The 19,114-nt window shown below is 40.2% G+C and overlaps 3 protein-coding genes and 2 long non-coding RNA genes across 14 annotated transcripts; 2 read left to right on the top strand and 3 right to left on the bottom strand.

The window, feature by feature from the left end:
• Positions 1–277: 277 nt before the first annotated feature.
• LOC135582332 (glycine-rich RNA-binding protein 2, mitochondrial-like) lies at positions 278–3,841 on the bottom strand. 6 transcript variants are annotated; one of them, XM_065145048.1, is made up of 5 exons: positions 3,593–3,841; positions 2,692–2,809; positions 2,532–2,600; positions 2,345–2,451; positions 278–1,067 (listed from the first exon to the last, which is right to left on the bottom strand). In XM_065145048.1, the coding sequence occupies exons 2-5, from the start codon at positions 2,798–2,800 to the stop codon at positions 483–485; spliced, it is 870 nt and encodes a 289-aa protein (XP_065001120.1). In that variant the 5' UTR covers positions 2,801–2,809; positions 3,593–3,841; the 3' UTR covers positions 278–482. The 6 variants fall into 6 exon arrangements, with proteins under 6 accessions (XP_065001120.1, XP_065001121.1, XP_065001122.1 ...); XM_065145049.1 differs by lacking the exon at positions 3,593–3,841 and adding an exon at positions 2,926–3,545; XM_065145050.1 differs by lacking the exon at positions 2,532–2,600 and having other exon boundaries at positions 2,655–2,809; positions 3,593–3,839.
• Positions 3,842–4,202: 361 nt separating this feature from the next.
• LOC135636871 (uncharacterized) lies at positions 4,203–11,034 on the top strand. Of its 5 annotated transcripts, XR_010496076.1 has the most exons (7): positions 6,201–6,339; positions 6,558–6,639; positions 7,588–7,891; positions 7,993–8,176; positions 8,262–8,600; positions 8,688–10,073; positions 10,184–11,034. It is a non-coding gene; the product is annotated as an uncharacterized LOC135636871 (long non-coding RNA). The 5 variants fall into 5 exon arrangements; XR_010496075.1 differs by lacking the exon at positions 6,201–6,339 and adding an exon at positions 4,203–4,492 and having other exon boundaries at positions 7,993–8,600; XR_010496074.1 differs by lacking the exon at positions 6,201–6,339 and adding an exon at positions 4,203–4,492 and having other exon boundaries at positions 6,572–6,639; positions 7,993–8,600.
• Positions 5,289–10,454, bottom strand: LOC135636870 (protein LONGIFOLIA 1-like). Its single transcript, XM_065148984.1, has 6 exons — positions 10,301–10,454; positions 9,712–9,779; positions 7,606–9,630; positions 6,542–6,695; positions 5,552–6,304; positions 5,289–5,425 (listed from the first exon to the last, which is right to left on the bottom strand). Exons 1-6 carry the CDS (start codon positions 10,452–10,454, stop codon positions 5,319–5,321), a joined length of 3,261 nt encoding a protein of 1,086 aa, XP_065005056.1. The 3' UTR covers positions 5,289–5,318.
• Positions 11,035–13,534: 2,500 nt separating the features above from the next.
• Positions 13,535–15,867, bottom strand: LOC135635474 (uncharacterized). The gene is made up of 4 exons (XM_065146562.1): positions 15,715–15,867; positions 15,509–15,612; positions 14,072–14,169; positions 13,535–13,978 (listed from the first exon to the last, which is right to left on the bottom strand). Exons 2-4 carry the CDS (start codon positions 15,558–15,560, stop codon positions 13,727–13,729), a joined length of 402 nt encoding a protein of 133 aa, XP_065002634.1. The 5' UTR covers positions 15,561–15,612; positions 15,715–15,867; the 3' UTR covers positions 13,535–13,726.
• A 221-nt stretch (positions 15,868–16,088) lies between these two features.
• On the top strand, positions 16,089–17,500 carry LOC135635475 (uncharacterized). Its single transcript, XR_010495644.1, has 4 exons — positions 16,089–16,303; positions 16,507–16,655; positions 16,751–16,896; positions 17,001–17,500. It is a non-coding gene; the product is annotated as an uncharacterized LOC135635475 (long non-coding RNA).
• The last annotated feature ends 1,614 nt before the right edge of the window (positions 17,501–19,114 follow it).

The following is a 19,114-nucleotide window of genomic DNA, read 5'->3' on the forward strand; positions in this document are numbered from 1 at the left end:
ATATTGGATTGACTAAGACATTCTTTATTTAATATGTCAACTTCCCTTCCGTTACAACGTACGTGGTTCAGCAATGTTGATTTTGATATATATATTCCAGTTGGCGAAGAAAATAAGTCATATCGGGTCAAATAGATACTGGATGATTGAGGCTACTCTTCATTAACCAATCAGATCCTTCTAATTTGTTTGCAAATTATGTACAATCTGCTCAGACCGATTAGTCATCATGCCATAATTGAGAATATGCAATTCTGTTCAAAATTAGACACGTCAATGAGTAGGATCACTTCACAATACGTTAATCGATAAATATAAAACAAAACTTCACAGGTGACAAAGTAGAAGCATCAAAGTAACTATAACAGTAATAAAAAAAATGTTCTTTACGTTCTATACCAAAATCAAACTTCACATGTTTATATTCTAATGCACACCTCCAAATCACTGGAACATCAGGCAAGATACACATGCTTGTTTGGTCATTGGCTTCGCTTATTGGCATAGTCATCAGGCTCATCATCATCATCTTTAATATCATCTTCAAACAAATCCTGATCGTCATTGCCATCCTTGGTTGATCCACTGCCATCATAAGCACCAGTATCATCGTCATATTTGGCATTGTTGCCACTGACTGTAGCAGCACTGTCGTTGTTGCCGCTCTCGCTACAATGGTATACTCTGTTGTTTCCCATGTAATTACCAGTACCACCACCATAAGTACCATCAGCCCTGCCGATGGAACTGTCATGGCCGTCATCACCCCCGGCAACACCATAATTACTACCCACGGTGCTCATACCATCATATCCTCCATAGCTACTACCACCAAAGCCACCACCGCCACCACGAGGTCCAGTATTGTAACTTTCTCCACCATAATTACTTGCACCATTACCGCCACTTCCATAACCTCCTCCACGACCATGACCACTGCTTCCGTAACTGCCTCCACCACCGCCATATCCACCACCACTGCCAAAGCCCCCTCCACCATAGCCACCACGAAATCCACCCGATCGTTCCATGGCGTAGTTAACCCTTACTATCCGGCCATGAAGATCCTGATGTAGTAAGATTCATCATCGATACAGAACAGAGCAGTTTTGACTAAGAATGTAATATCGAATTCAAAACTAAGCAATCTGATCACATTTTTTAATCTTCCAGCTTGAATAAAAATTAGCAGTCCAAAGTAAGAAGCAAAACTCATATGTATGTTTCAAGTGATAGCCTACCACTAGCAAAAAATTATACCTAATTACAAGTTTTAAAGATCTTTATCTATGAAATATAGTACAAGCAATAAAAATGAATCTTGTGAATTTTTTCCCCTCAAAGCACGCATTAGCGTAAGACAAGTTCATGTGACATCTAAATTATACCAAATACCAATTAAGTCTACGGTTGAGTCAACCAATGGATTTTTCTTCTCAGCATCATGCAATTAACTTGGTATTTTAATCATAATTTTTAGTGGTTGATTTAGAATGCTCCTGAAATCCAATTTTGTGCCATAAAGAGTGTCACTAATAAATTTCTGTTAGAACGATCATGAAGTTGGTTGTATTTTACCTTCATCAGATAAACATAAGATGAAAGTACAATGGAAGTTCAATGATAAAGAATCCAACCTTTCACTTGCATTTACAAGAGACAGAAACAACAGAAGTCGTAGCCACTGTAGTGGTAAGAAATGATGCTACTAGAATACAAAAGAACAGAACTCAATCCAGTGTTCATTGGTAATCAATAACCAAATAAAACACAAAAGGTACCTCATCAAATTTACCTATTAGTAGCACAATATATGATTAATTAGATGCACTAGGGTGCCTAATCTTACATTCGAACGTTTATGAAGAATTTTGGGAAAAGAGTAGGATAATAATTTAAATGAAATAAAAACATATGACCCACTGTATTTACTTAAGGAAGACACTGACAGAGCATGATTATGCATCCATGTGATGAGACACACTGTGATCCATTTTTACGTACAATATGATCATACTCAGAAGTTTCCATGTGGATTAAGATCCTGGGATGTTCCAGATAAGAGCCAAGGCTCTTGTCATATAATTGTCAGGGCCTTCTGTTTCTAGGTTAGCACTTTTTATGTACTTCCACATAAAACTGATAGTGCAACAGGATCAGCACTCTGACTTGTATAAACATAAATGATGAATTTTGTATAGCAAACAAAATTAACAAATAAGCAAAATGAACTGTCAGGCGGATGTACCTTCCCAACAATGCAGCTTATGGAAGGGCATTCTGATTTATTTAAACATTAAACTCACATGGCCGAGAAAAAAAGCAAACTGAACTATCAATGTACCTTTCCATCCATGCCACTAATGGCAGCAGAGGCTTCTTCACTAGACGTAAAAGTCACAAACCCAAATCCTCTAGACCTTCCCGTCTCCCTGTCCATGATAACTCTAGCTGCAGAGGAAAACATCCATGAACTAGTATGGATGCAGAACATTTATTTCATTAGGTTAGTGAAAAAAATTATCACTTGCCTTCTACAACTTCACCATAATTAGTAAATGCTTCTCTTAAACTGTAATCATCTGTGCCATATGAAAGTCCTAAGATGCAAATAATAGAGGCATAAGAAGCTGCAGAAATATGAAGTCAAATACCAGAACAAAAGTTATTCTTCATTGTACTATGGCAGACCTCCAACAAAAACCTTCGAGGATGACATGCACCGTATTGCTTGATTTAACGATGGACTTAAAGTTACAGAATTCTTCAAGAGATTTCCAATTCTATTTGCAAAAGCCATTCTTCACACCTGATAATGATAAGCACAAAAAGGAAACTAAAGCATCTTAACAGGTTAAACACAAGCAAGCAGCATACCAAATATGAAAAAACTGAACACTTAAGATTACTGGAATAATATTTTACCTTTGGTAATGCAGGGAAGAAGTGGGTTTCCAAACAAAAACCATACCAACATAGAAAACATTATGATTTGATAAATGCAATTGGTAAAAAAATAAATAATGGCTTAAAGCCATTCATCTGACCTCATTTATCCTATGTCCATAAGTAATCACTAAAAGTTGGAGTTCTTCAACAATAACCACCTAGACCTTTGCTATCAACTAATGATATCGAACTCAAATTTGTACATCCTATGCGCACCATGCTAATATTCAAGACGGTCAGTTGTACCACTATGAGTTGCACAAACAATAGAATCGTAGAATTCTATTGTTTGAGACATAAGAACACATCAAATCCTCCTGCAACAAACAGAACATCTCCAATCGAAATCCCTTGCTGACCTGACCCTAACCAAACTTATAGCTCAGCAGCATCCATTTTAATACCATCATCTCGACCTCGACAGATCGACAAACAGCAAGACGATAACATGATGACACCAACCACCGAGTGAAGTAATTGGAAAGAACCAAGAATCATCGCAGCGAACACTTTAACGTTCAGATCCCAAAAAGAAAGATGATCGTGAAACAAATCGAGCAACCATACCAAAAGATGCTATAATTACATTGATGGAAGCAGAAAAAGATGCGAAATAGGGCAAGGGATTAGCAACATCAGATACCTTTCTTTCGGTGATCTGTCGACTGCTCCCCTCTCGAACGTGGCCAAAACCCTACCCACTCGAACAGGACGGGGGTTCAGATCGGAAAACACACATGCAATTTCGTGATGGATCTTATCCGTTCGTCTGCGATGGATGGAAGAAAGATCCCCTGAGGGGTGGGAGATATTTATGTTCGCACTCTTGCAGTATTTGGACGTCGACTTTCACCGACGGGGCAGAGAGGCACGGTGGCGGTCGATGACCATTAAAAAGTAAGATTTTTTTTCGCCCAAGAATGGTATTATATTAGTAACCGAAGAGTATTCACGATGTCATCGTAGATTTGTAGGAGTAAATAGGTTAATAGAAAAAGAAGCATGTTAAAGATGAACCCTTCCAGATCATGTCATCAATTATTCTCTCATAATAATAATATTATGAGAGAATAACATTATCAGCAAATAATATTATGACTCTTCCAGATGTCATACTGGCTTTGCCAGGAACGATTTCTTTGACACGGGCTCAAGATGGGCCCCGTTTCACCCGAACGATTTGACTCGTCTCAGGCCCAAGAAACATGGGTGCAAAAGGCGCGTAACGACGAGACGATTATTTCCCAAAGAAATTCCATAGCACTACACATGTCGATGCCCAATTTTCCGTCGACTACCATCCGATTGCGGGGAAGCTTAAGGCGATTCGCGCGGCTCCCCTCCGCTTGTCTTCCCTTCCTCTCCTCTCCTCTCCTCTCCTCTCTTCTTCTCCGAACCTACCGCACCAGGTTCTCCATGGCGTTGATCGATCGGAAACAGAAACAGGGAGAAGGAAGAGGAGTCTCGATGCTCCTCTCCAAGCCGTCACCGGATTCGCATCAGCTCTCGTTGTCTCATCGTGGATTACTTGGTCTCCTTTATGGTTTGTTTTCCTCTCCGTTATTGCTCATAGCGAAACTTGTTACATGCCTTATGATTTATTTGCACTGCCATAGAATAACATTTACTGGATCTGTGGTGAAGGTTATGCCCGTTTCATACGTGTTGGATTTTGAGCCATTATCAAAGTCATCCATTAGACCTCTTAGCGTTTTGTTGTGTGATTTTTGTGTACAATAAAAAGAGCTGATACTCATATATCAATTCAGGTTTTTTTAACCCCTTAGGATTGTATACATTTTAAATTTTTATTGCCATATTCTTTGAATACGTTTTAGGATGTTAAAAAAGCAGCCTCAGACTGCCAATGTTTAGTGTTTGTTTTTATTTCTTCACAAGAATGCTTCTAGATTGAGTAGTTAAACTTGATAGCCAGGAAATTGTAAACAAATGATTGGTGTGGAATTCTGAATCCAATGTCTTTCACTTGATGTATTTAAAGAAGTGAACAAGAAAGGTCTGGGATTACATGTAGATATTCTACAGTTGAATTTCCTGCTAGAGTGAAACATGGAAGTGTATATTCCAACAAAATTTATGAAGGAAAATTGGCAAAATGCTCTACTGGCCAACCGACTTCTTTCAGATAGGTAAGGTGTACTTTTGAGGTACACAACAGGAAGAATACCTATTACCAGCTCAATAGCCATCCACAAGGTTCTGATAACATACAAGAAGCAGATACCAGATGATCCTAACTATCAATTCATTATTCTTTTTTATTGTTACCACATTTTGGTAACAATTGGAGGGTGATAAGAAGTACGACAAGAATTGAAATTATTAGCACTCAAGCTAAGAAGTGACTGTTAATGAGGGGTTCCAGCGTTAATGGGATTGCTAAAATGTTCTATATTTTTTTGGGGGATATTAGGACCAAGGAAGAAAAATCTCCGAGGGCGGAGCAAGGCCATTCCTGGGAAAAAAGTTTGCCAGTTGATTAATATATAGACATATATATGTATTGTCACAACAATAAAGAACAAAAACAAGAAGTCGACTTAATTCAAACACTTGGTAAGTAGCTATCTGTGCAGCTTACTTGGCTTGATTTGCAAACCAGCTTCAGTGATACCACTTAAAACTTCATCGATCAAATCCTTGAATATCAACCTCTCAATCTGTAAAGCCACCCTCGATTGCTCGAGGCTGAAGTCTACCCAGCCTTCAGATCGGTGGAGGATGTCCTCTCCAGCAATAAACTCAACATCATCCTCCAAGCTGGTAGATCTTGTCTTCTCAGTTCGAAGTCTTCTAATCTGAGAGCACACTTCTTCCAGTACATGCTGCTGCCCACTTAGTTTTCTTCTGAACTGACATAAAAGGTCAAGGCCATTCCCATAGGCAATCGATTCCATCTTATGAGATATGATCTCATTTACCACATCAAAAACAAGCTTCCTGTGGTTCTTCTCTGTATTTGTCTTCTGATGCTGAGTTTCTTCTTTATCAAGTTCAAATTTTGAGAACCAGCCATGCTTTGGTTGCTCGAGAATACCAAACAACTCCGGGTTGATAGCATGGCCTGATGTATAGAGCTGAAGCGGAACCCTGCAGTCTTTGTTCAATATGCCTGTTGCCAGTAGAATCTCGGAGACATACTTGTGATCCGGGTTGTCCATGTTACACTTCGAGGTAATGAAGTCTGTTGTTGGAAGCTCTGCATCAGCCAATTTCAGCATTTTGATTTGTACAAGGTTTTCAAAATCTTGAAGTTTCTTGAGGCTGGTTTCATCATTCATCTTGGATGAATTCTTTGGGTGGCAGTACAGGTCTAAAGTGCAAGGTTCAGTATCTGCTCAAGGAGGAATAAGAGGAGTCATTACAAAGGTAAGTCACAGGGTTTGCCTAGGAATATAACTTAGATATCATTACAAAGAGTTGCATAAATAACGAGACTATTAGGGTCCACATTGACAATTCAAAATAGTGTGATTAGTTACCACTACAGAAGAAAACTTTCATTTCTCACTGAAACTATTTTGTAAACATTTCCTCATTAAAGTACAGAATTCATAGAACAAATGCTCACCTTTCACTGCATCTAGGGTTCTCTTCACAGGGGAAGGAGAAAACTGATCCTCATAGCATGAAGAATCAAGGACTGACACAGGACTTGGGTATTCAAAGGTAATTCTCGTGAGCTCCTTATCTGATATATGTTGACTTGTATTTACTGCAGAATTCTGAAACAGGCAAAGAAATCAAAGCAATGAATGATATGCATGGATAACATACAATAAAATCATATAATTAGACCTATGAAGTTGATATTATGAGTTGTACGTTGGAATTAGTGTTAGAAAGTATACAGATTGTGTATAGAGTAAAATTGCCACAGCAACTAAATAATATATTTTGCAGTTTTAGTGATATTGTGGATTATATGAGAGATCACTGAAAGAAGTTAAAGCATCACATGACTGTGGACTTCATTTTATTTACTTCACTTATAGAAGAATAACTAAAAGGATAAAGAAGATTATGTGTGTCTTAAATATGAAGACCAATGAGGAATATGAATATGGCAAGGTATTGATGCACCAATATGTCAAAACTGAAAAGCTTAGGATGTGTCATGATAATTCTTATAAAAAAATATAATATAATATATAACAAATTCTAAATCTTATTTATTGTGTTAGAATAAATGATTAACAAGCGTCTATACTAAATTATGGAGAAGATAGAGAGAGCATATAATAACTGAAGAAGTATGATTTGTGTTTTAATTTCACTAATTATTGATGTTTAATACAAACAATATACAAAACAAGTTATTTAATGATATATTTATCTTTGTAATTAAAGAAACGTCCAAGTAAAACAAAGTTTTTTCAAGAAGAATCGATGAAGAATCCCTAAATTATTATAAAAGTATATGACATTTTTCAATTTATTTTTGAAAATTGGATGCTTTGAAGCAAATATTTGACACACATCCAAGAAATATCCAATCAATGCCATATCCAATTTAATTCATTTATTATATTATGGTTCATCATCTAAAATTTCTGATTTGTATTTCTTCACTCATTTAAAATGCATTATATCTTTAATATGAATGATTAACTGCAGAAGTAGGTAGAGTTGTACCTTCTGGTTCAAGACTAAGGTTGCAATCTGGGAAGCCCTGCTTGATGGGATGCGATGCTGCAGAACAGATGACTGTAATGCAAGGCTCCTACTTTTGTTAGAACCTGGCGAAGTTTCATCATTTCGACGACTTGAAACCCTTTTCTCACAGATGATTTCATCAACATCAACCTGGTCTTCTCTTTTTTGTACTTGAGATTGTTTCAGCCTGAGTTTGCGTCTTGGAGAAACTGATTCGACTGGTTTCCTATTGTTATGCTCACTTTGAGCCTTGTTCATGTTGGGGGTAAGTGGACATGGCTGCTTCTCTGATTCTGTTTTTCTCTGCTGCGGTCTTGGGCTCAGAATGCTTGAAGTTTTTGCTGAGACTCCACTGTTCTCTTCCAGATACTGCATCAAGTTTGAATGAAAATTCGGAGAATTATTATTTCCCATGGAGCTTCTGATGATTTGCCTATCTGTTGTTGAGAGAAGTGCCTGAATGTTTGATTCACCAAGTCTGACTCTAGGACTGTGGTCTCTCTCAGCTGTGATGTTTGCTGAGCTTTTCTTTCTATTACCAGCACTACTTGTATGCAGCTTTGGAAGATTTGATAGACCTTCCAGAAGAACTACTGTGTGACCTGAAGCATCTGAAATTCTGGCATTCTTTGCAGGCTTCATAACTACAATTGGAGGATCAAAAGCTTTTGGAGAACCACCTTCTTGTGCTGGTTGTTTCCAGACCTTTGGTGACCTCGAGTTCTGAGTGCTTCCCCTTGGAGTTCGGTCTGCGTAATCTTCCAGCACAGATATCTTGTAGGGATGATCATTATACTTTGTGGTCTGTGCCAGCCTCTTCGCGTACATAGCAGCTACTATTTGTTTGAGAGCCCTGATGTCCTTCTTTTGCTGCTGGAACTTATGCCCTTTGAGTCTCTCCTCGATCTCTTGGTAGATGAACTGAGCTTCTTGGTACCCAGTTCTTGCTTTCTGTGGAGTCTGCTGTGTCCAAGGTGCGGTCTCAGTCATGATCTTTGATTTGTGTTTCAGCGGCGATTTGTGTTTTGGCTTTGCTATTGTTGAATCTCTGCTTTGAACAGCGTGAGGGAGCTGATCACCTTTTGCATCCCGAGTTCCTCTTGGTCTTGTTGCTGAGGTACAGTCTCTCGGTTCATGGGAAGGAGCACAGCTTTTTCTGGCAACTGCTGCTTGAGCTGCTGAGTTCGAGCCGAGCATTTCATCCAAGCCCATGAGCTTTGCGACGATGCTGGGTTGTCGCTTTTGGCTAAGATCCTGAAGCAGATTGGAAGCTCTATTGACACTGGGACTGGTAGTAGTTTTGTCGAAGTCCTCCAAAGTTGAACTTGTTCTTGAAGCAAAGTTAGAACTCCTTTGAGCTCCTTGCCTGCTGTCCAGTGAGAGCCTTGGAAGCTCTCTATGTTTGTTAGCGGGCTTACTGTTATCTTGGGAATCCATCGACAGCCGCGAGAGTTCTCTTCCATCATAAGAGAAACGAGGTGATCTCCGTGATTCTTGGTAGAACGAGGTATCATTTGCTTCATGATCACGAAAACTCCAGGGTGCTTCCTTGAGTTCTACCAGGAGTCTGATTGCTTCATTGAGATCAGCTGGCATTCTCGTTTTGGCGAGCAGCACAGGCCTGGGCGAGTCCTTGTGCTTCACTTCATGGTTGTTCACCTTCTCAGTTGATGCAGTTCTGGTAGGAAAGCCCTGAGCGCCTTTCTTTATGGGATCTCTCACAGCATTGTGGAAATCAAGGGTTTGCAGAATAGCCTTTGGGGTACTACTGCAGGAGTCAAAGCTTATAGATTTGGCATCATCTTCTGGTTTCTTAACCTTGGGTGAATTCACTAGCAGCAACTTCTCTTGAAAGAATGCTCTGTCAAAGGAGCAGGCCTCCTGTCGAGATGCTTTGACAGATTCGAGAGAAGAATATGACGAGCTGGATGAGGAACAAGAAGCTCTCGACGATTCCATGGAAGCTGTCTGGGTTTCGTTCAAGCTCTTGCTCAGATTCTTCTCCTGCATGTTAAATTGATATCTGTCAATCTTCTATCGATAGAGAATAAAACAAAAGTAAGTATGCTGAGGCTGATACTTTACCTGAAGAATCTGTGAAAAGCGTGGTTTTTGCTCTGACTCTTGTCTTCCATTCTTTGGAAGAACATGTCCTAACCAAGAACAAGATCAATATTTCGTTAGGATCTAACTCCAAAACTACAGTCTGCAGCATAGACACATATCAGGGTATCCATTTTAATTTGGTGGTAACAATTTGGTGATTCAATTTGACAATTGTCAAAAGATGAGCACTTAAATGGTCATCATTGATGCTCAATCGACACTTTTTCAGAACAAAAATTTCTCCATGATATTAGTAATTTGTAATACAGGATCGAGGCAGTATTATTGTATTAGTGGCTCAAGGCTTTACAATCATCAAATTCTCCATGTATGTTCCTCAGGTTAGAAATATCTTTATTAATAGATCGATCAATGAAAACCTATCGACTTATTTATTTGCAGCAGTATTATTTCTGTTTATCCTTTCACATATCGCCTATTTTAATGCCAGGGGATCCAACAGAATCACAGAAGGATCAGAATCTTCAAAATTAAATTTGAGTTTGCTGATGATACAAATGCCTCAACAAGGAGTCTCATAATTGATTCAGCAAGAACCAGTTGGTACCTGATGGAAGCTTCCTATGGTTGTGATCATTGAGGCGCTTCCCAATGAGGAGATGGTGGCAGTCAAACATCTGAAAGATTCCGGCGATGCACCCAATTTGCTTCTGCAGATCCATATTCTCATCCGTGAACGCATCGAGCAACTTGGCACGCATTCTGAGCCGCTTTGATTCCACGACTTCAATATAAGGCTCACAAAAAGGGATCTGTTTTCTCGCTCTAGTGTTGGTCGAGTTCTGCAAGGGAAGGCATGAGCAAACTGTGGGCTTAAGAAACCAATTGTTGGAGAGGGTTCTGAGTATATAGTGATAGATTCGAGCTGGGAAGAATGGAATCGAAGAGGCTATGTTGAAGATGGCTGTGAGGGGCCTTCCTCGCACCGCGTGGGTCTTTAAGCAGCTTGCATGGGCATGTGATGGCGGTCAGGAAGTACAGAGCATGGTCGACTGCAAATTGTTACCAGTATCGTTCTCAGACTCTCCCTTCTTCTTTACCTGCTGTCATTTTTATGCACCATGATACGTGTCCATACTCGAACACAATCAATTGGTTCATTTAACTGTGACTCCAACAAGGTGGTCCTACGAACAGTTAGTGAAGGCAGCCATCTGGATTGTCTGCCATTGCAGAAACTGTCGAATCTAAACCAGTAGAATGAATGTTTCTTTGTACAGTAAAGAAGCTATCACACTACTTATCTATCATGTTAGCCATTTACAATCTTTGTTCTGGTTTTGTTATGGATATGAGACTCCTGAGCTCATCCTCCAAGTACAAGGACACATGCTCCTAGTAGGATATAGGTAACTGTGGCCTTTTAGTTAAGCACAGTGATACATTTATCTTGGTGGTGATCTTTAAAACTGTTTACATCTACATGTCAGCCTATGGATGTTAAGAATCGGTTGCTCAAAATTCTCTTCCCTTATATGCATAATAATAATAACAATATGTACCACAATGCATTTATATGCTTTGGTAGTAAGGGTGTGGTGATGAATGGCATGTCGGATAAGATATAGGGAAAGCAAGGGCACATGGGGCTAGCTACGGCTGCTCTTGAATCATTAGGCAGCACCAACTAACCGAGTGCAATAATCCATGGCATGTTTCAATCCATTAACTCTGGCATTTGTACCACAAGTTTGGCACAACTTATCAAAGAATGTCTTAGGGGGGAACAGAGTTATGGCCATGCCCCATATGCAGCATGGGGTTGAAGCAGGATGAAGTGATCCACACATGGCATGTTTTTTCCACTTGTACATCTCGGTTTGCAAATTCATATCAAGGTTTACGCTAACCGTGGAAGAACCACACACTTGAAGGGTAGTTTTGGCGATCACAAATCAGCATATCAAAAAGGATGCAAGTCTCTCGCATGATATGAAAATAATGATACATGGATATTTAGATTTTTAATTACCACTAGTCTGACAGTATATTAGACTTCCTACCAATCTCGCATGTCAATATTAAAATGTCTTGTCAATCCATATCATCATCATGTCAATAATAGAATGTCTTGTCAATTCGGATCATCATTTTCGAATGACTCTTTTTTAAGTCTATGTAACACTTAATAATTCTATAATCTTATTTTCTGTGAAATACTTATCGATTAAAGCTTAATATGAATAGTTACTCGAATAATTTATAAAATACTCGAGTATGAAATAATTTTTTTTAATATAGTATCTTTTTTTTCTTTCATATTAACTTAAATATCGAAAAGATCTTGCTCTAGTACGTATTTAATTGAGTCCTTGAATAATCTAAACAAATTAATGTATATATATGTATATATAATGATTATAAAAGAAATTAAGCACTAATAAGATTGAAAATTTTAAAATTTATGTAAGAGAATATATATTTGACTCGAGGGAAAAGTTTATTTATTATTCTTGGATAGTGAATTTTCTTTTATTTTTTATTTTCTGTTGATTTTGATAATAAGTGTCGAGGCACATAAAAATTTATATTGATTATTTTAAATGTATAATTTCCGCCAACAGCATGGGTGAGAATAAGATACCAAACCAGCGTGAGTCGTTTGAGGGAAACCAGAAAGTGGCACCACACCCTCTCGAGTTGCCGAGAGTTATCCACAGAAACAGCGAGCGCTCGCGGTGCGCAAACTGCCAACAGCGGCGGCGTCACCTTCATGTGGGCAGCGGGCCACGCAGGGTTAAAGAGGCAGCAGCACCCGTGGTTGGGGCCGATGTCGGCCGCCCGCCCTCTCCCTCAATCAACGTGCCATGTCTCCCCCGTCCCCCCTCCCTTTAAGCATCCATTGTCCTCCACCAGAATCGACAGCCATCGTCCGCTGATGCCTACCCAGCAACAGTAGCAGCTCGTGGACCGCCATCCCGTCTGCAGTGACCACCCAGAGTTCGAGCTCGTTAACCATGAACTTGGTCGAAAGATCTACCCCATAGTACAGACAGCTGCATTCAAGTCCTGTGTTCTTATCCTCGATTCACAGAGAAAAAAAAGGAGCTCCGGATGGGCGATTGGACCACTGTGGTTACTGAGGGCCAAAACCAACTTATCTGTAATTTGGATTTGCGTGAGCCTTTTGAACTGGCCACATGCCGCGTCTGAGTGTGTTAGCCTCTCACTCGCGCGTCCTACTCCTCACTCACCATCATCAATTCCTGATATGAACAGGGACGAGTAGGACAAGGAATCCCATTAATAAACGCACCGCCATGAAACTAAAGAATTATTGGGTTTATTATTATCATATCGGCTTGCTTGCTCAAAGAATAATAGTAAAGGTTTTCTTTTCCAGATTTTGCCATTAGAATTAGAATCCAAATAAACCCAATAATTCTTTAGTTTCAGACTAACATAACATAAACCCAATAATTCTTTAGTTTCGGAACCGACGATTTCGATTTGATTTCTAAATTTTACAAATCAAAATCGATCGATTTTTTATATTTTAAATTATAAATAATTTTAAATAAAAAATTATAATTTTTAAAATCTAAACCATCGATTACTATTCTCAAAAATCCAATTTATATGTTTCTATCTCGATCAAGAATGCTTATATGGTACAAGATTTGGTCCTTTCTTGATCATTTATCTATCTAGAGGTTCATGAGAGGAAGGATGGTTTGACTGCTGCTATCGAGCCACAACTCATTGCAGATCATGCACCTACTGACTGTCTACAGGATTTACTGAGAACACAGAGATTATTATGCTATGCGAACACTAGAGATAAGGTAAGAAACACCGATATAACATGGCCAAAAAACGAACATGAGAATTTAGCAACATATACCCAAGGTTTGTAAGGATGATAAAAGCCCATACAAGTAGCAACCAATGTCTTCAAGGCCATGTAGCGCGGATGATCACAATATATCTTGAGTTTACAGAACTCTTCTAAGGATACTTCTCAAACTGAGACTCATTGCAATGTGGATCCAGCCATATCTCTCGGTGAAGTCTTCGGCGTGCCGCGGCTGCTTACTTTACTGCCAACGAGCTGTTGAAGTGTTTCTACCTTGTTCTTGCGCCCGGTTCCAGGAAATCTACCATCTGCTTCTCTTAGCTTCTGTTTGAAGCGCTGCCTATGGCTAGATGCATTCGACTCTTGTTGCCTGGCTTGAGGTGGAGCACCGTGAGGTCCCAAGTATATTTTCTCAGCTTCCCTGGTGGTCTGTTTAAAGCATATATTATTCGGTCCATATGAATCACATCAGCAAATATGATTGGGAACAACTTAGTGAATAGCAGACATTGTAAGACTCACATTTGCCGGAGGTTTTGGACCCGTCACTCCAGGCACATTTGTGTTGGCAAGATCAGAATCACTGATAACCAAGCTCGGGATCACAAATCCATCAGTATCTGTAACATCAACCCTTCACTTAATGCTACGCAACTAGTTCAAGGTACAGGGTGAACTACCATCACAGAAATGTACACATCTGAAACCATTAGTTCCATTCTGCCGATACCTACTAATTCTGTAATAACTGACTACAATCAGGTATACCAATTCCGAAAGGTCAAGAAAGTGCATGAAGAAAAGACAAACGTATATTATTGTGTAAAATAAAACACATGTATTTGAGCAATAATCCCATCAATTATCAAACGATGAATGCTGTAACATCAACAACTTGATAACAGTTGATGATGAATAAATTCTCTAAGATCTCCAAAATCTCCGTAGTGTGGAAAGAATGTAACTTTGAAAAGAAAATTTAGCAGCCTTCAACGACAGGATTTCTGCAGAAGCCTTGAGAACAAAATAGAAAAGGGTTTGGAGGACAAAAAATAGTAGCTCTAAGTGCCATCTCATCCTGTTTAAGAGATCGAATACCATTAAGTACTTAGTAAGCGAAGGAAATTAAGCATAAGAGAATACAGATCATTTAGGGATCAAAACTAGCACTTGCTTTGTAAACAAAAGGATGTCTGCGTGATAGACGAGACGAACAGACAGACTGACAGAATTGGGAAAAAAACTGAAAACCCATGAAAATTGTGTCGAGGTTCAAGCACGCAAACACAGATGAACATGGATGTTGAATCTCAATGGCTATGAGAAAAACTACATGTTGTATAATCTTTGCTTCTCCTCCCATATTTCCTGATAACTTTAGTGAATTGTTACATCTGAAACTTTTTCAGGCAATTGTAAACATTGATCTGCATCAACCAACCCTTATTTGGCAGGGAAGCAAGCATCATTCCTGAATAACATATAAATAATAGATGACACACATTACGGGATGTGAAGGCGAGGCAGATGGGAGTAAAGAACGTCAACTTTGTGATGACAGATGAGTATTGTACGAAAGGTAATATGGATCACTCTGAATTCACAGGATCTCCTCTTTTTTTTTCTTCCTTTTTTAGAGGAATGGGTTAGATTACACAAATAAAAATTCACATCGACATAATAAAACATACACTAGGCAATAAAGGCTACCAAAAATGTTAAGCTTCATCATCCCCAATAGGAGCTTAACTCAAGTATTCACGTTAAAACTACCAAATAAGTATTGGATTTGTAATTTCATAATCATGAAGTGAAATTAAGAACCAGAAAATTTTCTCCCATACGTATGCCGTTACTCAACTAGAACAAAACAAAAAAAATTGGAATCTTGTAAGAACCCCAGAACGAGATTACCCAAAGAAAGAACCACAAATCCACCAGCAAAGAGAAGAGGAGTACCCCAGTCGTCTTCTTCCGCCACTGGAGAGGACTGATTCAAAGAGGGATCCATGGAACGCAAACGAACATCGATTCAGGGACCAAAAGGGCGCAAAAGCCCGCACCTTTCTCGATTCAGCAACAAATGGGAAACAAGGGTAAGTAGCAGGAAACGAAATCGAAGAAAATAGCAAAAAAAATCGAGCAAAATAAACCAAGAAAAGAACCTTTTGAGAGGAAAGAACGAAGCGCAGCCGCAGACGAGGAACGCTGAGAAGGGTTCCTTGGCAAAAGATCACTACAGATCAGATTCTTACCGACTTCTATTTACGGAAGTACCCATATTACATGTCGGGTTGTCGGATTCCGGACTCGACCGTTTCATGATAATATTATGCGGATTATTAACTTTATAATTATACTTTCTTTCAAGATGAACACGTTGGATGAAATAAATGCATCATGAACGACATTGGCATTATTTCATTTCGAATCCAATACAAAACTGGTCATCATTACAGCGGCTTCTATCTTAGCGAATGCGGATCCAGATCCGACAGAACTCGCTTCACTTTTCCTTTCTCAGACGGGCGTATTTGTCATCAAACAGATTGGCTGGGCGCAGTTCGGCATGGCAGCTCGGCGGCCGTTGGGGCTCTTTTTCGCCACCGGAGTGCACTTTGGGAGTCATCGGACCAGATGACAAGATCATCATCATCATCAGCCAGAGCTCCTATCCCAAGAATGCAGACGAGCTGTCAATCCGTCCTCAGGCAACTTGAAGTCAGAGAGATGGAATCGGATGAGTAGGGGCAGGTTTCCTGTTCTTTCTTTGCTCTCACAGTTGGGCTTTAATCCATCTGTTCTTATTTTCCCTCGATGACATAAATACCATGGGCTAGTCTTAGCAGACTGTTTTCACCATACTGAAAAGTGTCGTATCTACTACACTAATCTTGCTATAGAAAACAATTAAGTATGTCCATTCCTAACTCGTGATTGATATTTCTTTCTTGTAGCTCTTTGTTTGTGTTCCCCTTGCATAGGCCTAAGGAAGCCAAGAGACTCGCCTGTGTCTCATCTGCTTTACAGATTCGTCTCTCAGTTTTACTGCTAGATGACTCGAGAGAACTTTGCAGAATTCCTCCAGCTTGGTGGTGGATGTCAGGTAATTGAGTCAAAAGTTTCTCGTATGAATAAAAAGGTGTTCAGCTCGCCAAAGTCTAAAAGTTGATGCCACTTTTATGCACACTATCATCACAGTTTCCTGGACTTGAGCTTAATGGAAGATTTATCCCAGTTCACTCCAAATTTGTGAAGAATAGAGATTCATATTTATGATCAAAAGAGATGCCATTCCTTTAAGAGAGGGCGCATCCTATTTTTCTGTACACCAAGCAATGTTTGAGGTATTTCTTCATTCATTCTCTCGGAGATGTTTTGGTCTATACTTTTTGAAATTTCTTTGTATTTCCATTTGCCTCATCTCCAACTTTGAAGTAATATGATCCAGGAGAGATTCTCAAGGACGTGGGATTCTTCATTCGAGTATGACACGACACAAACTTTGCTCCTGGAGGATGAAGGTTTCTGGTTCTTTCAACCATGTCATTTTTCATCTCAGACACTTGTATAGTGACTGTCAGGTTTAGCAAGTAAAGTGCGTCGAAGACTGTGGCATCAGATTCTGTAGATAATGCTCCTTCGAGGCTCCCTATCATTCACATTAAGCAAATGATGACAAGTTTGAACCCTATCATCCTCTCAAACAAGAAAGTCGAAAGTGATAGATAGAGATTGATAGATAGAGATGAACAAAGTTCTACTTGTGTCTCCTTAAGAACAGGTTCAGAAGCTGATTCCAAGCTCTTCTAGAACAGAAATAGAATATCATGGTGAAGAAGAAAATATTCAAGAATTTCAAGCTGAAAATTGAACATTGTACAGAAGATTTGATGGTGCAGTTGTCGTGACTTTTGTGGTCTAAAAAAAGCAAATGCAATTTATGGAGCATTGATTGAAGCAAATTAAATATTGGTAACCGGACAGGGACAATTTCTTTAAATGCTATTGACTCTGTTTCCCACGGCAGAGTCCAATAAAACTCATAAGAGTACATATATATATGTATAATATCACCTGTGATGCATCGACTAAGTTTGCAGATCATGACAAGGAAGAATCATGTGAATAAAATGTATACTGGCCATGGATTGTTTCGTTCAAGGTGTCGTCACTTTCATTCCTACAAAAGACATCAGTGTGATAAACAAACACCAGCTATCGTGAATCATTAATGTGGCCTTTCATGTCCATATTGTGATGATGGGTTCACATCAGAGCTACGGCACAAATGCCTAATAGATTTCCTTCACTAGAATAAGCGAGTCTGACCAAAAAGGCCAATACGTACGTTCTCAATGTGAAAATGGATCGATGAAAAGCATGCCATGCGATCGAGCTTGATTCGTAGGAGACCACCAACTCGAGATTCCGAATTCTTGATCTTTAACGAGTCGGAGAAAGTGGCCGAAAGAAGATGAAACGATTGGCAAATTCCTGCTTTGCTTTCGGTTCGGATCGAGAACGACCTGCCATTCCCTGGTTTTGGAGGAGCCGTATACATCCGTGTGAACTCTTCCTCTCCTCGACAATGATGCGATAGAAAACCCCAAGGAAAGACGCCATGATGGCAAGTGCCATGCAGGTCGCCGTCAGCGAAGATAAGTGACGAGCATCGGGCACCGTTACCGCAATTATGTACATTGTATTGCGCGCAACGCGACGATATTGGCCCCATTATTACAACTCTTTCATTCTGACCCCCTCACCGAGAAAAGCTTCGTCCTCCAATGGTGGTGCGATGCTTCCTCTCACGTGATGGTGACCTGGTATTTGCCTAGTGAACTCGGTTGCCATCCGCTGAAGTAAGCTCGCGCCCTCGCTTCGGCTATGGAAGATGGATGGGGTGGCCGCACTTGCTCCGCGCCGTCGCTTTCGTCGGCCCTTGTCGCTGACGAGATGGGTTGTAAAAATCGCGTCGTGCGGCCCACCGTGGTGGCCCACGTTGCGACGCCCGGGAACGAGCGGCGATGATGGCAACCCCATCGTCACCCGACGACCTTGTCGTGCGGTCCTCTGCGCATCGAGATATCCCATGCGAGACTGCGATCCGACGCCACGAATCCCGCTCTCGCGTGCTGGTTCCTATGCGGTACTGCAAATACGATGGCTCCCAACTTTGGTTGGTTTCTCTTGCGGTCAAGCTGCTCATCCTCTGAGTTGAGATCGCTTTGTGAGCGCAACTCAAAAGTTCCAGAGACGAAGAAACGCTCGACGGCCGCAGGGGACACTTGCACCCATTTGATGAGAAGAAGAATTATCGTCGCTTTCGTGGAATGTGACGCCACCATCACTCACCGCGACAATCATAATCTGTTTGTGAAAATATGAAGAGAGCGAGACCGCGTAAATCGCACGGCATCGGGGAACGGAGAACGCCGTTTCCACGTGGGGCTCGATGCGGCGGCATCGGCGGTGCCGACGATCTCCTGTTCCGGTTGGAACGCCAGCTTGTGGTTTTCATGGTCTATGCCACCTGAATGCGCTGACGCCGACGCTTATCAC

The sequence above is a fragment of the Musa acuminata genome, chromosome BXJ3-4, assembly GCF_036884655.1.
Source record: "Musa acuminata AAA Group cultivar baxijiao chromosome BXJ3-4, Cavendish_Baxijiao_AAA, whole genome shotgun sequence".
NCBI classification, from domain to species: domain Eukaryota; kingdom Viridiplantae; phylum Streptophyta; class Magnoliopsida; order Zingiberales; family Musaceae; genus Musa; species Musa acuminata.